Genomic DNA, 15,738 nt, shown 5'->3' with positions numbered 1-15,738 from the left:
CCCAAATCAGGATGGTTGGACAGAGTAGCTCCATCCTCCTGAATGTAGTTCAGTATCCTAACAGCTGCACTGCTTCACTCGGTAATTCTCTAGACATCTGCTGATGACTTCTGGGTGTCCAGTCATGTGCAATGTGAAACATAATTCCACTTTTCACTGACACTTCACACTAATATACCCACTAATGACCACTGAGAAGGTGCTCCTCTGCCCTGTGCCTCAGTTCCAGACTCCATATGGGAATGTGTACTGATGTACACCTGAAAAACTAAGCCAAAAGACATTACTATCATGTGTTATACATCTTGAGACATGATCCTTTTGAAAGCAGTGAATCATAATCATGCACTGCAATGTGACAACATGCTGTAGCTACCCCCTTACATTGTTATCCATACTCTGAGTCCTTTAAGTAAACTTTAATGGTGTAATATGCATCATTTGTGAACAACATTGTAGCTGCCTTTTTAAAGAAAAGTGCTTTAGTAATCTTTCTCCCTTTCTTTGTCAGCTTATTACGCAATTTTATCCCCTGATACAAATGCTGTTTTGAGTTTTTTTTGTTTGTTTTCCATGGGAAAACGTAACTCCAAACTGACTCTTGTTCCATGATTATTTATAGAACTATTGTATTAGTGCAGTATTTAATAATGTGTTCCCTGATACACAGCATGGATTGGCATACATACTTAGTGCAGTAAGAATTCCCATATATATAAAATAGAAAGAAACTTCCACATGGGAAAAATATATTAAAAACAAAGATTCCAAGACTTACCAAGCGGGAAAGCGCCGGCAGACAGGCACATGAACAAAACACACAAACACACACACAGAATTACTAGCTTTCGCAACTGATAGTTGCTTCTTCACGAAGGAGAGGGAAAGACAAAAGGATGTGGGTTTTAAGGGAGAGGGTAAGGAGTCATTCCAATCCCGGGAGCGGAAAGACTTACCTTAGGGGAAAAAAGGATAGGTATATACTCGCGCGCGCGCGCACACACACACACACACACACACACACACACACACACACACACACACACACACACACACGTATATCCATCCATACATACACAGACACATGCCTTTAAATATGTGTCTGTGTATGTATGGATGGATATGTGTGTGTGTGTGTGTGTGTGTGTGTGTGTGTGTGTGTGTGTGTGTGTGTGGGCGCGAGCGAGTACATATCTATCCTTTTTCCCCCCTAAGGTAAGTCTTTCCGCTCCCGGGATTGGAATGACTCCTTACCCTCTCCCTTAAAACCCACATTCTTTCGTCTTTCCCTCTCCTTCCTGAAGAAGTAACCATCGGTTGCGAAAGCTAGCAATTCTGTGTGTGCGTTTGTGTGTTTTGTTCATTGTGCCTGTCTGCCGGCGCTTTCCCGCTTGGTAAGTCTTGGAATCTTTGTTTTTAATATATTTTTCCCATGTGGAAGTTTCTTTCTATATATATATATATATATATATATATATATATATATATATATATATATATATTCTCCTGGAAATGGAAAAAAGAACACATTGACACCGGTGTGTCAGACCCACCATACTTGCTCCGGACACTGCGAGAGGGCTGTACAAGCAATGATCACACGCACGGCACAGCGGACACATCAGGAACCGTGGTGTTGGCCGTCGAATGGCGCTAGCTGCGAAGCGTTTATCCACCACCGCCGTCAGTGTCAGCCAGTTTGCCGTGGCATACGGACCTCCATCGCAGTCTTTAACACTGGTAGCATGCCGCGACAGCGTGGATGTGAACCGTATGTGCAGTTGACGGACTTTGAGCGAGGGCGTATAGTGGGCATGTGGGAGGCCAGGTGGACGTACCGCCGAATTGCTTAACACGAGGGGCGTGAGGTCTCCACAGTACATCGATGTTGTCGCCAGTGGTCGGCGGAAGGTGCACGTGCCCGTCGACCTGGGGCCGGACCGCAGCGACGCATGGATGCACGCCAAGACCGTAGGATCGTACGCAGTGCCGTAGGGGACCGCACCGCCACTTCCCAGCAAATTAGGGACACTGTTGCTCCTGGGGTATCGGCGAGGACCATTCGCAACCGTCTCCATGAAGCTGGGCTACGCTCCCGCACACCGTTAGGCCGTCTTCCGCTCACACCCCAACATTGTGCAGTCCGCCTCCAGTGGTGTCGCGACAGGCGTGAATGGAGGGACGAATGGAGACGTGTCGTCTTCAGCGATGAGAGTCGCTTCTGCCTTGGTGCCAATGATGGTCGTATGCGTGTTTGGCGCCGTGCAGGTGAGCGCCACAATCAGGACTGCATACGACCGAGGCACACAGGGCCAACACCCGGCATTATGGTGTGGGGAGCGATCTCCTACAGTGGCCGTACACCTCTGGTGATCGTCGAGGGGACACTGAATAGTGCACGGTACATCCAAACCGGCAAGGGAACTTGCTGTTCCAACAGGACAATGCACGTCCCCATGTATCCCGTGCCACCCAACGTGCTCTAGAAGGTGTAAGTCAACTACCCTGGCCAGCAAGATCTCCGGATCTGTCCCCCATTGAGCATGTTTGGGACTGGATGAAGCGTCGTCTCATGTGGTCTGCATGTCCAGCACGAACGCTGGTCCAACTGAGGCGCCAGGTGGAAATGGCATGGCAAGCCGTTCCACAGGACTACATCTAGCATCTCTACGATCGTCTCCATGGGAGAATAGCAGCCTGCACTGCTGCGAAAGGTGGATATACACTGTACTAGTGCCGACATTGTGCATGCTCTGTTGCCTGTGTCTATGTGCCCTTGGTTCTGTCAGTGTGATCATGTGATGTATCTGACCCCAGGAATGTATCAATAAAGTTTCCCCTTCCTGGGACAATGAATTCACGGTGTTCTTATTTCAATTTCCAGGAGTATATATATATATATATAGAAAGAAACTTCCGCATGGGAAAAATATATTAAAACAAAGATTCCAAGACTTATCAAGCAGGAAAGCGCCGGTAGACAGGCGGCACAATAAAATAACACACACACACACACACACACACACACACACACACACACACACACTGTTTACAATGAGCCCAGTTACTACTTACAGTTATTATTCTTAAAACTGTTTCCTTGTATGTCCCTGTTTTGTGCCTTCAATCCTCAGAAAAGAATCCTATAACTAAGAACTGAGAGTATGTAGGCATAGTATGTCATTGCAACACATCAGCTGTTACAAACTGACGCTAATACCTTAAGAGTGTAGCATGCTGATGACATTTTTCTTTGCTTTGCTTTGTATGTTCACTCCAAGTTAGCTGACAATGTTCATTCCTAAAGACTTCCTGTTTACTTCACAACCTATAGATTTACTATATGTGCTTAAAATGCCAAAGTTGCTATTTCTCTCTATGCTGAAATGAATGCTGTTCATTTTCTATATGTTCAACATTAATTTATTACATACTGGCCAATTGTAAATATCTTTGAGGGTTTTTCTAGCACAGGGTGAGGCATAATATCAAGCTATTTTGAAAAGCACACGAATTGAGCTGCATCGGAAAGAGGTGGAGGGTATAGTGTCAAGTAACTTTTGGCGCAAAATAGCACTTAGTCATAATGAAGCGCTGGACCCTACAGCATAGTGCGTATACTGTAAGAGCATTTTATTAAATGGAGATCGTACCAGCTTTCCACAACCACTTCAACATTAATCAGAATCGACCGGTGCCATCTGCCTGTGCGATTAAAAAGTGGGTTGAGAACTTTGATCAGACAGTGTCAGTGACAAAGAAGAAAACTACACTTGGGATTTCAAACAAAATAGTAAGAAGAATTTTGCACCAAGATTTGCACTTTCACCCCTACAAAATCCAAATGGCTCACACCCGTAAGGAAACAGATTATGTTAGCTGAAGCTGGTTCTGCTTAGAATTTCTGGACGCGATTAATCAAGACAAGGACATTGTAAATCATTTTTGGATGAGCGATGAAGCCCACTTCCACGTCTCCGGTTATGTGAACAAGCAGAACTTTCAATTTTGGAGTGACGTTAATCCTAGAGAACTGCATCAGCAACCATTGCACTCTGCAAAAGTTACTGTGTGGTGCACCGTGTCTTCATTAGGGATCATAGGGTTGTACTTTGTTGAAGATGGCCTAGGCAATACTGTAACAGTGCCTTCACAGAGGTATGTAGGTGTGTTGGAAAGCATTTTTGCTCTACAACTTGCACACCAGGAAGTGAGCAATGAGACGTTTTTCTAGCAGGATGGAGCAACCTCCCACATTGCTCAAGTAAGTGTGAATATTGTCAATCGTTTGTTTCCAGATCATGTGATCTCCCGAAATGGGGATACTGCGTGGCCCTCTCATTCACTGGACCTCACAACGTGTGACTTTTTCTTGTGGGATTATGTGAAAAGCAAAGTTTACTAAGATAACCCTCCTGAAACAACTGAAGCCCTGAAAGAGCAGATCCCACTGTGAATGCTACAGAATGTGCCGAGCCACTTCAAGGTCTAGTTGGAGGAGCTTGTGCATCCGAGCAGACGCCGTCTTACCAGAGTTATCTTCAAAAAATAACCGATGTTTTACTATTGCAGAAAACACTTTCTCGTGTATTTTAAGATTGTGAAATAAAAAAAAATTAACAAAGTATTTTTACTCAACAGCCTCATTATCATTTGTGGGGATTTCAATGTTGATTCCCTGAAAGAGTGTAATAGGAAGAATGACCTTTTAGTATTACTCAGTTCTTTCAATTTGAGCTCCGTCATTGATTTTCCTACTCGGATAACAAAGAACAGCAGTACATTGATAGATAACTTTTTTATAGACCAAGATAAGTTTAAGGACATAAATGCTTATCCTGTTGAGAATGGTCTTTCAGATCATAGTGCACAGCTTGTTACAGTACATGACATAGCTCCATGCAGTATAATAAATCAGACTTTCAAAGCAGTGCGTTGAATTAACAATATAAATATTGCAAACTTTAGGGAAAGCCTACAGCAGCTAGACTGGGATGAAGTGTATAAGGAACTCGATGCAAACTTGAAATATAACTTATTTCACAATACATTTTTAAGGGCATTTGAAAATTGTTTTCCCAAGAAAATAGTTAAACATAATTCCAAGAAAACATATAAAAAACCTTGGCTAACTAAAGGAATAAGAATATCTTGCAACCGTAAAAGAGAACTGTATCTAACAGCAAGAGGGAGTACTGACCCCGAAATTGTTCAATATTATAAAAACTATTGTGCGGTACTAAGAAAAGTTATTAAAAAGTCCAGAAGCATGTGTATCATGTCTGAGATCAGTAACTCTGATAATAAAATTAAAGCAATTTGGAATATTATTGAAAGGGAAACAGGGCAACAAAGAGCACAGGAAGACTTTAGTGCAATAAAACTGAATGACAAGTGCACTAACAAACAATCAGAAATTGAAAATATTTTGAATAATCATTTTTTAAATGTTGTGGAGAAAATAGGATTTAGATCTTCACTAGAAGAGGCAAGGCTATTAATAGAAGAGGCCATACCTGCGCAGTTTGAAACAACTGTAATTCCACCAACCTCTCCCTCTGAAATCAGTAAAATAATAAACTCACTGAAAAGTAAAAGCTCTTACGGAATTGATGGCATTTCCAGCAAGATACTTAAAGCTTGTTCCCCACAGATAAGTAGGATTCTCAGCCACGTATGTAATACCTCTTTGGAGCAGGGTGTTTTCCCTGATAGACTGAAATATGCCATTGTAAAACCATTGTATAAAAAGGGGGATACGTCGGATGTCGACAACTACCGCCCAATCTCTCTTCTGACAGCTCTATCAAAAATTTTTGAGAAAGTAATGTATTCAAGAGTAGCCTCCCATATTTGTAAAAATAAAGTACTAACAAAATGTCAGTTTGGTTTTCAGAAAGGCTTTTCAACAAAAAATGCTATATATGCTTTCACTGATCAAATATTAAATGCTCTGAATAACCGGACATCACCCATTGGTATTTTTTGTGATCTCTCAAAGGCCTTTGATTGTGTAAATCATGGAATTCTTTTAGATAAGCTAAATCATTATGGTTTGAGTGGGGCAGTGCACAAATGGTTTAATTCATACTTAACTGGAAGAATGCAGAAAGTTGAAATAAGTGGTTCGTGTAATGTTAAAACAACAGCTGATTCCTCAAACTGGGGTGCTATCAAGCACGGGGTCCCACAGGGTTCGGTCTTAGGTCCTTTACTGTTCTTGATATACATTAATGACTTACCATTCCACATTGATGAAGATGCAAAGTTAGTTCTTTTTGCTGATGATACAAGTATAGTAATAACATCCAAAAACCAAGAACTAAGTGATGTAATTGTAAATGATGTTTTTCACAAAATTATTAAGTGGTTCTCAGCAAACGGACTCTCTTTAAATTTTGATAAAACACAGTATATACAGTTCCGTACAGTAAATGCCACAACTCCAGTAATAAATATAGAATTTGAACAGAAGTCTGTAGCTAAGGTAGAATTTTCAAAATTTTTAGGTGTGTCCATTGATGAGAGGTTAAACTGGAAGCAACACATTGATGGTCTGCTGAAACATCTGAGTTCAGCTACGTATGCTATTAGGGTTATTGCAAATTTTGGTGATAAGAATCTCAGTAAATTAGCTTACTATGCCTACTTTCATTCACTGCTTTCGTATGGCATCATATTCTGGGGTAATTCATCGTTGAGTAGAAAAGTATTCATTGCACAAAAACGTGTAATCAGAATAATTGCTGGAGCCCACCCACGGTCATCCTGCAGACATCTATTTAAGGATCTAGGGATCCTCACAGTAACCTCACAGTATATATATTCCCTTATGAAATTTGTTGATAATAATCCAACCCAATTCAAAAGTAATAGCAGTGTGCATACCTATAACACCAGGAGAAAGGATGATCTTCACTATGCAGGGTTAAATCTGACTTTGGCACAGAAAGGGGTAAATTATGCTGCCACAAAAGTCTTTGGGCACCTACCAAACAGCATCAAAAGCCTGACAGATAGCCAACTAACATTTAAAAATAAATTAAAAGAATTTCTAGATGACAACTCCTTCTACTCATTGGCTGAATTTTTAGATATAAACTAAGTAAAAAAAAAAAAAAAAAAAAACTTAATCATTAGTGTCATGCAATATTTTGTGTAATGTAATTTCTTGTACAGACATCTTTTATTAACCTGACACGTTCCACATCATTACGAAGTGTCGTATTCACGATCTATGGAACAAGTATTAATCTAATCTAATCTAATCTCTAATCTTTAAAAATCAGTCTTTATTATGCCTCATCCTGTAAAAGTTCTCATGTTTTATCAGTGATTGTTATGATGTCATAACCAAAGAAAACCTTTTCTTCATGTCTTACACTGTCTGGAAAGTCATTGACATATATTAAGAACAGAAACAGACCGAATATACTACCATGAGGAACACCTGTGTTTACTTATTCCTTGTCTGACAATTGTTTCAGCAAAGATTTATCATCAGCAGATGTGTGAACAATCTCCACTTTTATAACCTGGTTTCGAAGTAAGGCTGAAACCACTAATTCGCTGCTCCTCTTATACCTCAAATTTCTATCTAACTCAATAGAATTTTATGGTCATTAGTGTCAAAAGCCCTCGACAAATTTAAGAAAACGCCTGTGTAAAAAAAAAAAAAAAAAAAAAAGAGAGAGAGAGAGATTGCACCACTTTTGTGGTGTCTTCAGTGGGGAAAAATGATAAAGTGTTCATTAATGTTAGCAGTATTCATTTAGACATATCATATAAACTGACTTGTTCCACATCCATTTCGATAAAAGAATCATTCAAATTGTAGTTATCCTTGCCAAAAAAGCACTTCAAAATGATTTACGGAACATGTAACTAACTAACCATCCAACCAACCAACTAACTAACTAACTTAGTGAGGGCAACACTTGTGCATGATTTAGGCGCTCTGGGAAAACACTTGAAATACAGAATTCATTTATTACTTTTGTTAATGGGGCTTGTACACTATCTATGCACGCCTCGAGAATAGAGACAGGAACCTCACCTGTGCCTGCAGACTTAATTTTTAATTGTTGTAATGTCTGCCTCAGTGCAAGTTCGTTGTGGGAAACATCATCATTGTGCTTGCTGTGTAAGTCATTATGAGTGCTACATGTGTTTTAGGAAGATTTTGCTGCAACTTCTACACAGTACCAGTAATCATTTACAAAATTAGCAAGTTCCTGAGGACTTCGTATTATTCTATCCCCATCTTTGAAATGTATGTTTTGTGCTTGGTCTGCATTTTCCATGTTCTTGTTTTATAGTGTCCCACACCACTTTGTTTTTATTTTCTGCATTGTATATTAATTCCTAATTGAAAGATTCATTGCAAGCAGTACCTGTGATGGCACTCGAGGAACTGTGGATTAGTGCAGTGCTTTTGGAAGAACTGAGAAATTTAAGCATCCATCTATTTTACTTAGCTCTGGCCATAAACAAGGCTACTTTTGGAAATGCCACCTCAGAAATATGTGCAAAATTTGGAGAATGTAGCATCTACAGTGCTTTCCATGTATGCTTCATGCTGGGTTTGATTTGGTAATTCCCTAGAAAACGTATATATGTTACAGTCTGAGAAAATCCTTTCGTAGGCCTGCAGTTTTGAAAGTTTCACTCTGCTTGTCTTTAGCTTTACTAACTGACAGTAATTACTCGAAATGCCAAGATCTCTTATAAATATTTTACAATTTTCCCTGTCAGTGTCCATAAATACGTTGTCTAATATTGTAGCTGAACTTCACGAAACCCTCATAGCAATGTTTACCATTTGCATTATGCCAAAAGTGCTCAAATTGGTTAGGGCATTCTTACTAATTTCATCCTCAATGCCTGTGTTATGCTATTATTATGCTAGTTTCGTGAGTTGAGACCCTTTTTGATGACTTCAGTTAATTTGTTGAGGAAAGTGTCCACATTGCCACTAAGTAAGTGATAAACACACCGAATGATCAGCTTTTTATGCGTATCTGGCTTTGTCTAGCTTTGTTAATTTAGTGACTGACAGTTCAAAATGAGTCTCTACACAAATTGTGGTCAGATCTTCTCTAGCTTTGAAATGAGTGCCACCGCTGATATAGATTGACGATAACATTTAAGCAGACCTATAATAGCAACTTCCACATTCATATCAGATAGAACTATATGCCACAATTCATTATCTCTACACCAGTGCTCCATAATGCGTACTACCATGCTGCACAAAGACTGTAATTCAACTTCAAGTTGGTGTACTTTATTTCTAATAGACTGCTTATTTTGATTAATAATAGGTAATTCTGAGAAAATTTCTTTGGTGCTCACAAACTCTAGTATGGTACAGTCTATTTTCTGCATACAAGATGCAGAAGTCCCTAAGCTGGTTGAGATACTTTTAAGTAAGGGGAGCCTGTAGTCATGCTATATCCTAGAAAGGAAAGGCCTAATTTCTGTACCTATGATAACAAATATCTGACCATCTGTGGCCCCAAACCCACCCATTACACACTCACTAATCAACTCTGTCAACCTCCCTTTACCAAACCTATTGAGGTGTAGGCCATGACTAGTGTAGCCCGTCTATCGATAGCCCCACCGAAACCACAGTGATGTGTGCCTGGCCAGCAGCCATCAGCGCAATCTCCAGCTCCACATTAACACGCCTTACAGCAAAGGCGAGAAGAGGCCGGTTGTGCTGCTTGCAACCTATATCTTTCTGAATCTGCTTAGTGTATTCATCTCTTGGTCTCCCTCTACGATTTTTACCCTCCATGCTGCCCTCCAATACTAAATTGGTGATCCCTTGGTGCCTCAGAGCATGTCCAGCCAACCAATCCCTTCTTCTAGTCAAGTTGTGCCACAAACTTCTCTTCTCCCCAATCCCATTCAATACTTCCTCATTAGTTATATGATTTACCAATCTAATCTTCAGCTTTCTTCTACAGCACCACATTTCAAAAGCTTCTATTCTCTTCTTGTCAAAACTATTTATCGTCCATGTTTCACTTCCATACATGGCTATACTCCATACAAATACTTTCAGAAACGACTTCCTGACACTTAAATCTATACTCGATGTTAACAAATTTCTCTTCTTCAGAAACGCTTTCCTTGCCATTGCCAGTCTACATTTTATATCCTCTCTACTTCGACCATCATCAGTTATTTTGCTCCCCAAATAGCAAAACTCCTTTACTACTTTAAGTGTCTCATTTCCTAATCTAATTCCCTCAGCATCACCCGACTTAATTTGACTACATCCCATTGTCCTTGTTTTGCTTTTGTTGATGTCCATCTTATATCCTCCTTTTAAGACTCTATCCATTCCGTTTAGCTGCCCTTCCAGGTCCTTAGCTGTCCCTGACATAATTACAATGTCATCAGCGAACCTCAAAGTTTTTATTTCTTCTCTGTGGATTTTAATACCTACTCCAAATTTTTCTTTTGTTTCTTTCACTGCTTGCTCAATATACAGATTGAATAACATTGGAGAGAGGCTACAACCCTGTCTCATTCCCTTCCTAACTGCTAGGAAGTGAAATCCTTACACAGAGGCTCCAAACCCTCAGTCACCTGATCCAACCCAGCACTCTGCTTAAAAATGCTGGTGACCTGATACTCCTCCCCTAACTTCTCTTGTAACAGAGAACCTACACCTCTGCCATTACTGCTACCTAGCAGCAGTACTCTCTTCTTCCTAACATTAGTGTTATTTCTGACATTCCTAATCATGGTCAGAGTCTGCTGCACATATCTTTGTCCTGCCTAATCTTGATGCTCCTTTCACCTCAACTCTCAGCAGAAAGCTTTTGCTGGTGCCACAACGAAATTGTCAGAGTGCATCCTCCTCCTGCAAGCACTGCTATCAGCTGCCAGTCCCCAACCAAACTCCTCACCACTGGCTTCCTTCACCCTCACCAGCTCTCCTAGCTTGCTCCAACTGTGCCTGAAGGGCAAATATCTATCTTCGCTTCCTTTTCCTGCTGTATATTTTGTAGTTCCAGAAAATGGTGTGAGAGATCTCTCCTGAGTCATCCCCACTGTATTGCCCCCATGTAACCATTTAATAGATGCAATCTGGAAATTTGTGTGTGGCTTGCAAATTAGAACTGATGCTGTTGAAATAGCTTTTAAGAGATGGCCTAAGGAAACCCCAATAATTTGAGACACTTTTGGTCATCATTAACCAAAGGTAGTTGTAACACAAATAAAAGCATGAAGTGTGGTATACAGATGGTCTGGTACATATTAGGCTAGGGACACTTATTTAAAAAAAATACAGCAACAGATTAACTCTACCATAAAATTTGCATTTTAACAACAGCGTGAATGTGCTCCCAACAAGTGTGAACTGGTATGGCATATTATCAAATAATAAAATTCTCAAACCAGCTCACAAGATGTACTGATTGACCCATAAGTAGAGAATAATTACTTCATGAACTCCTGAAAAGTCTGGAACCGCGCGCCCGCTACGGTCGCAGATTCGAATCCTCTATCAGGCATGGATGTGTCTGATGTCCTTAGGTTAATTAGGTTTAAGTAGTTCTAAGTTCTAGGGGACTGATGACCTCAGATGTTAAGTCCCATAGTGCTCGGAGCCATTTGAACCTCCTGAAAATAGCTGAAAAACAATTCATCTATGCACTGACGGTGCCAACTCTGCTTAACACATACCATCAAACCACAGAAATAAATCGGGGAAACTCGTGAAAAGTTAGTACCAGGAATTAACTGATTTTCTTGTAATAAACTCTGAATAAAACACAGGCATTAATTGTGCGATTAAAATAAAGAAGTACAAAACAAATAAGTAAAATTGTTAGGCTTTCATTATTATTCCAAATTAAACTGAGAGAAACATGGTAGCTATTCGCCAAGAGAATAAATCATCTGTGTCATCTCTTGTGAAATGAGTATCCGAAGATGGAAGATGTCTCTTTCAGTAACATATATTGTATTGCCTATCAATATGGAGACAGTCCTGTTGCATCTTTGAAATTCAGAAAACTTAAATAAAGTGTAATTAGAAGAATTAACCTATTTAATCCCAAGGAACATACAGCATTACTTTATAAAAAAAAAATGCAGCTTAATTGAATTTTTGACACCAGTGATAGTATCTGTCAACACAACGGGGCAGAAGCAGCAGACTGGTCCATTATGTCCTGAAATAAACACTTGAAAGATTAGAAATTCACACAAAATACATGTTTAATTATTTTAATAAACTTCCAAAATCTGCTTTGTTGTAACGCTATATTATTTTTATAATTAAAGTGTATGCTTGGTTACTGGAATATGCATTTTAAAATCTAATGGAATGTTTTGAACTAAGCAATTTTTGTAATAGGTCTTAAGACTATTGATAAATCAAATTAGAATTTACTTTTTTGTTACCTGGGGGTCATATTGCTTCACCATTTTATTATGGCAGATGATGTAGTAATATAAAATCATATCATTACAGGAACAGCTAAAAGATATTGGAGAATACTGCAAATCTGAATCACAACCTCCTCAGTGGCTCACATATCACAAGGAAGAACTGACATGTGGAGGCGTTAAATTGCATGCATTCCAGAGTAGAAGTATGCAACTGTTCTTGCTAGTGTTGATAGCAGCTGTCAGATGGTAAAGTTGCTGACTTGTTGGTCTGATGATGCACAGAGATTGAATTCTAAATACGCATTGTCAATGATTGACTCACATTGTGCCTCTTTTCTGTGGACAGTCACACAGAGGCCAAGAATGTTGTCATTGAATGTCAGAGGTGCTATGAATTAACTGTCTTCTTAGCTGCATCCTTCTTGGCATTTGTAATGTGACAATACAGTTAGCTCCTATGGTGTTTTTACTGTGATTGTATTCCATACATGGTGTGGAAATGATATTTTTATTGAAAATATGGTCAGATGTTACCTGTAAAAAATTAAAATGTTTCCTGTTCTATTTACATAAGACACATTGAACCCGTGGCACTTTGAACTGAAATGGACCATTTCTATAAAAATTTCTTATTATAAACTGTATGAAGAACAGCAAAAACCCCACAGTAGTGCCATTATAAGTGTGTGCTATCAAATCACAATCCTCCCGTCCATGTAATTACTTTATGTTTGATATTCTGTAAAATTTAATGGCTGTGACTATACAAGTATGGATGAAGGAATGACTGCAGTTAACAAACAAACATGCCTAGGGGAAACATGTTCTTTTATAGCCTGAAATTTTCTTTTGGAGATGTTTCATGAAAATACCAAGATTAACGTAAACAATGTTATGCATTAGCCCATCAACAGAATACTGCAGCATAATTGTAGAAAAGTAAGTTGTTTTACAAGAGGTACTGTTGGCTGTGTTTTGCATTCCAGAGAGAATGAGTAAGTGTTAGTAACTTTTCCAAATATGTAGTTAAATTTCATACTTGCTTGATAGGAACTGTAGTATAATTTATTTTTTATTTGTACTCAGCAGCAATAAAAATAATACTTTTGACCATATACTCTGCTCTGGAAGCAGTCATGTATCTGTACATGTAATGTTTTTCATGCTTAATACATTTAGCAGTATGAAGACATTGAACAGATAGCTTACATACTATTATGTCGATAACCAAGAAAATAGTCAGAAATTGAGTTTCAAAGTTTTTGTGATTATTGTCCGCATTCATCACTTAGTTCTAAACTGTACTTAATATTTGTTATTTGTTACACAGCGTGTAAATAGATGCTCAGTTGTCAGATCTATCTATCTCTATCTCTCTCTCTCTCTCTCTCTCTCTCTCTCTCTCTCTCTCTCTCTCTGTGTGTGTGTGTGTGTGTGTGTGTGTGTGTGTGTGTGTGTGTGTGTGTGTGTGATTTTTGTACATGTTCATTTATCAACTGATTTTTTTTTTATTTGTATAAATAAATATCAGTTTGATGTGGGACCACTGGCTATGTCTGTTGGACAGAATAGATTTTGGCAAGTGTTTCGTTTATTTCCAGAGTTTTGTATTTATTTAAAAAGGAATCCAATTATGATTACAGATTCCTGAAAAAATTTGAAACTGAACACAGAATGCCTTCATTACAGCTTTATATTCTTTTGTGAGTGTGAGACTAAGTTCAACTCATGTATAATAAAAGTAATGCAGTTGTATCCTTAGTATTCATTTTTTCATGAGGGAGTGAATAGTACACACTACTACAGGCTTCAGGTATAAAAAATTATACTGAAAAACTGCCAACAAACTGTTTGTTATTGGATTCAAAATGTTCAAATTGTAAAATTCATGTAAATCAATTCTTGTTCACATAATGTCCAACTGACAAAATTACTAAAATTACAGTGAAGAATCCTGTCCAAAATTATTTTTATAGCCACACACATAATGTGTGTAGTTAACTTGGAAAAATTCTCTTTTGGCCAGGTGGCCGCACTGTATTATAACTGAATTGTATATGCATGAAGGTTAATTCCAGTTTTACATACAAATATAACATTCCATCAACTACTGCCAATATATTGGTTTAAAGACATCTTGTGACTCAGGTTTACCTATGTATTTGGAATATTACAGAATTATTATGTTATGTGTTTTCCTTTTATATTCTACTGAATATAATTATTATATTCTTATAATTTTAAGTAAGAAATTGCTTCTGAAGAACTTTAATTTTACTAGTTATTCCAACTATATCTTATTTCTGTTGTACTGAAACTTGTTTTACAATTACCAAAGATTACTATTTAAGTGCACTTAGTACAAGACTTTTAAATTATATGTGAAAAATAATGCCTTTTGTATAAAATCAGCTCTCCATGCATAGAGAATTGTATCAGTTTTTATGAATAAATATTCTTTTTATCTAAGAGAAAATATATTAGATAAACAAATAATGAAACTGGATATTATTTATTGGTTCATTAACCCTAGAGTATAAAACACTTGTAAAATTTATGACGGCAATTGGTCCCAATTCGTGGTTCCCACCAATCTATTATTGTCAGTATAGGGTGTGAAACAGGATATTTTGTACTTATTTTGTATGTGACACACCATTGGAGACCTCATAATTGTGATTAACTGGCACATAAACTATAAATTAAGACTTCCTTTGAATAAAAATTTACATTGGTTTGGTAACAATATAATATTCCCTCCTTTAGTATTATAACGATATGTTTACGTAATGTGTATACATAAACATAAAGTTATAAATGTCCCCGTTCGTAGTCGCTAATTATAACAATATGTTTACTTTTGTGCTGTAACATATAGCTATAATCAGTGTTGGAAGTATATTTACGAACGCCGACCTTGTGCGGCTGTTTCTTGTTGGATCGTCTGATCAGTCGGAAGTTGCATTGCATTGGAGAGTAAATGCCTATTCAAAATATAATTATTTTTGGATAGCTCAACATGAATTTCCTAAGGGACCGTAGTTTATTATGCATTTACCAGTGAATATGGCACAAAGAAAATATTTCGCCGCATACAACTTCCGTCCGATTTCGACGAAAGAATTCGTGACTGTGAACACTCTATTTGGCAGAAACATAAAGAAAATTAAATAACTTCATGAAGGAGTGAGACATAGATTCTATATTAAGTAAATAGCCCATACACCAGTTCCATTTAACTCTGAATTTATGGCAATTAATAGATGAACTTACACTGTAATGAAAGATTTTACATGGATGCCGTTTTGGCTGGCACTTCTC

At 38.2% G+C, this 15,738-nt stretch overlaps 1 protein-coding gene across 1 annotated transcript in view; it reads left to right on the top strand.

Annotated features, from left to right (window-relative positions):
* LOC126267237 (leishmanolysin-like peptidase) overlaps nucleotides 1–15,353 on the top strand; it is a 516,519-nt gene extending 501,166 nt beyond the window's left edge. The window contains exon 14 of the mRNA XM_049972220.1: nucleotides 12,500–15,353. Within this exon, the coding sequence (XP_049828177.1) occupies nucleotides 12,500–12,667 (168 nt within the window). The 3' untranslated portion in view covers nucleotides 12,668–15,353. The remainder of the gene's footprint in view (nucleotides 1–12,499) is intronic.
* The last annotated feature ends 385 nt before the right edge of the window (nucleotides 15,354–15,738 follow it).

Source organism: Schistocerca gregaria, chromosome 4 (assembly GCF_023897955.1).
Source record: "Schistocerca gregaria isolate iqSchGreg1 chromosome 4, iqSchGreg1.2, whole genome shotgun sequence".
NCBI lineage: Eukaryota > Metazoa > Arthropoda > Insecta > Orthoptera > Acrididae > Schistocerca > Schistocerca gregaria.
Note: the sequence above shows the minus strand (reverse complement) of the source record. Positions and strands in the feature narration are given on the sequence as shown.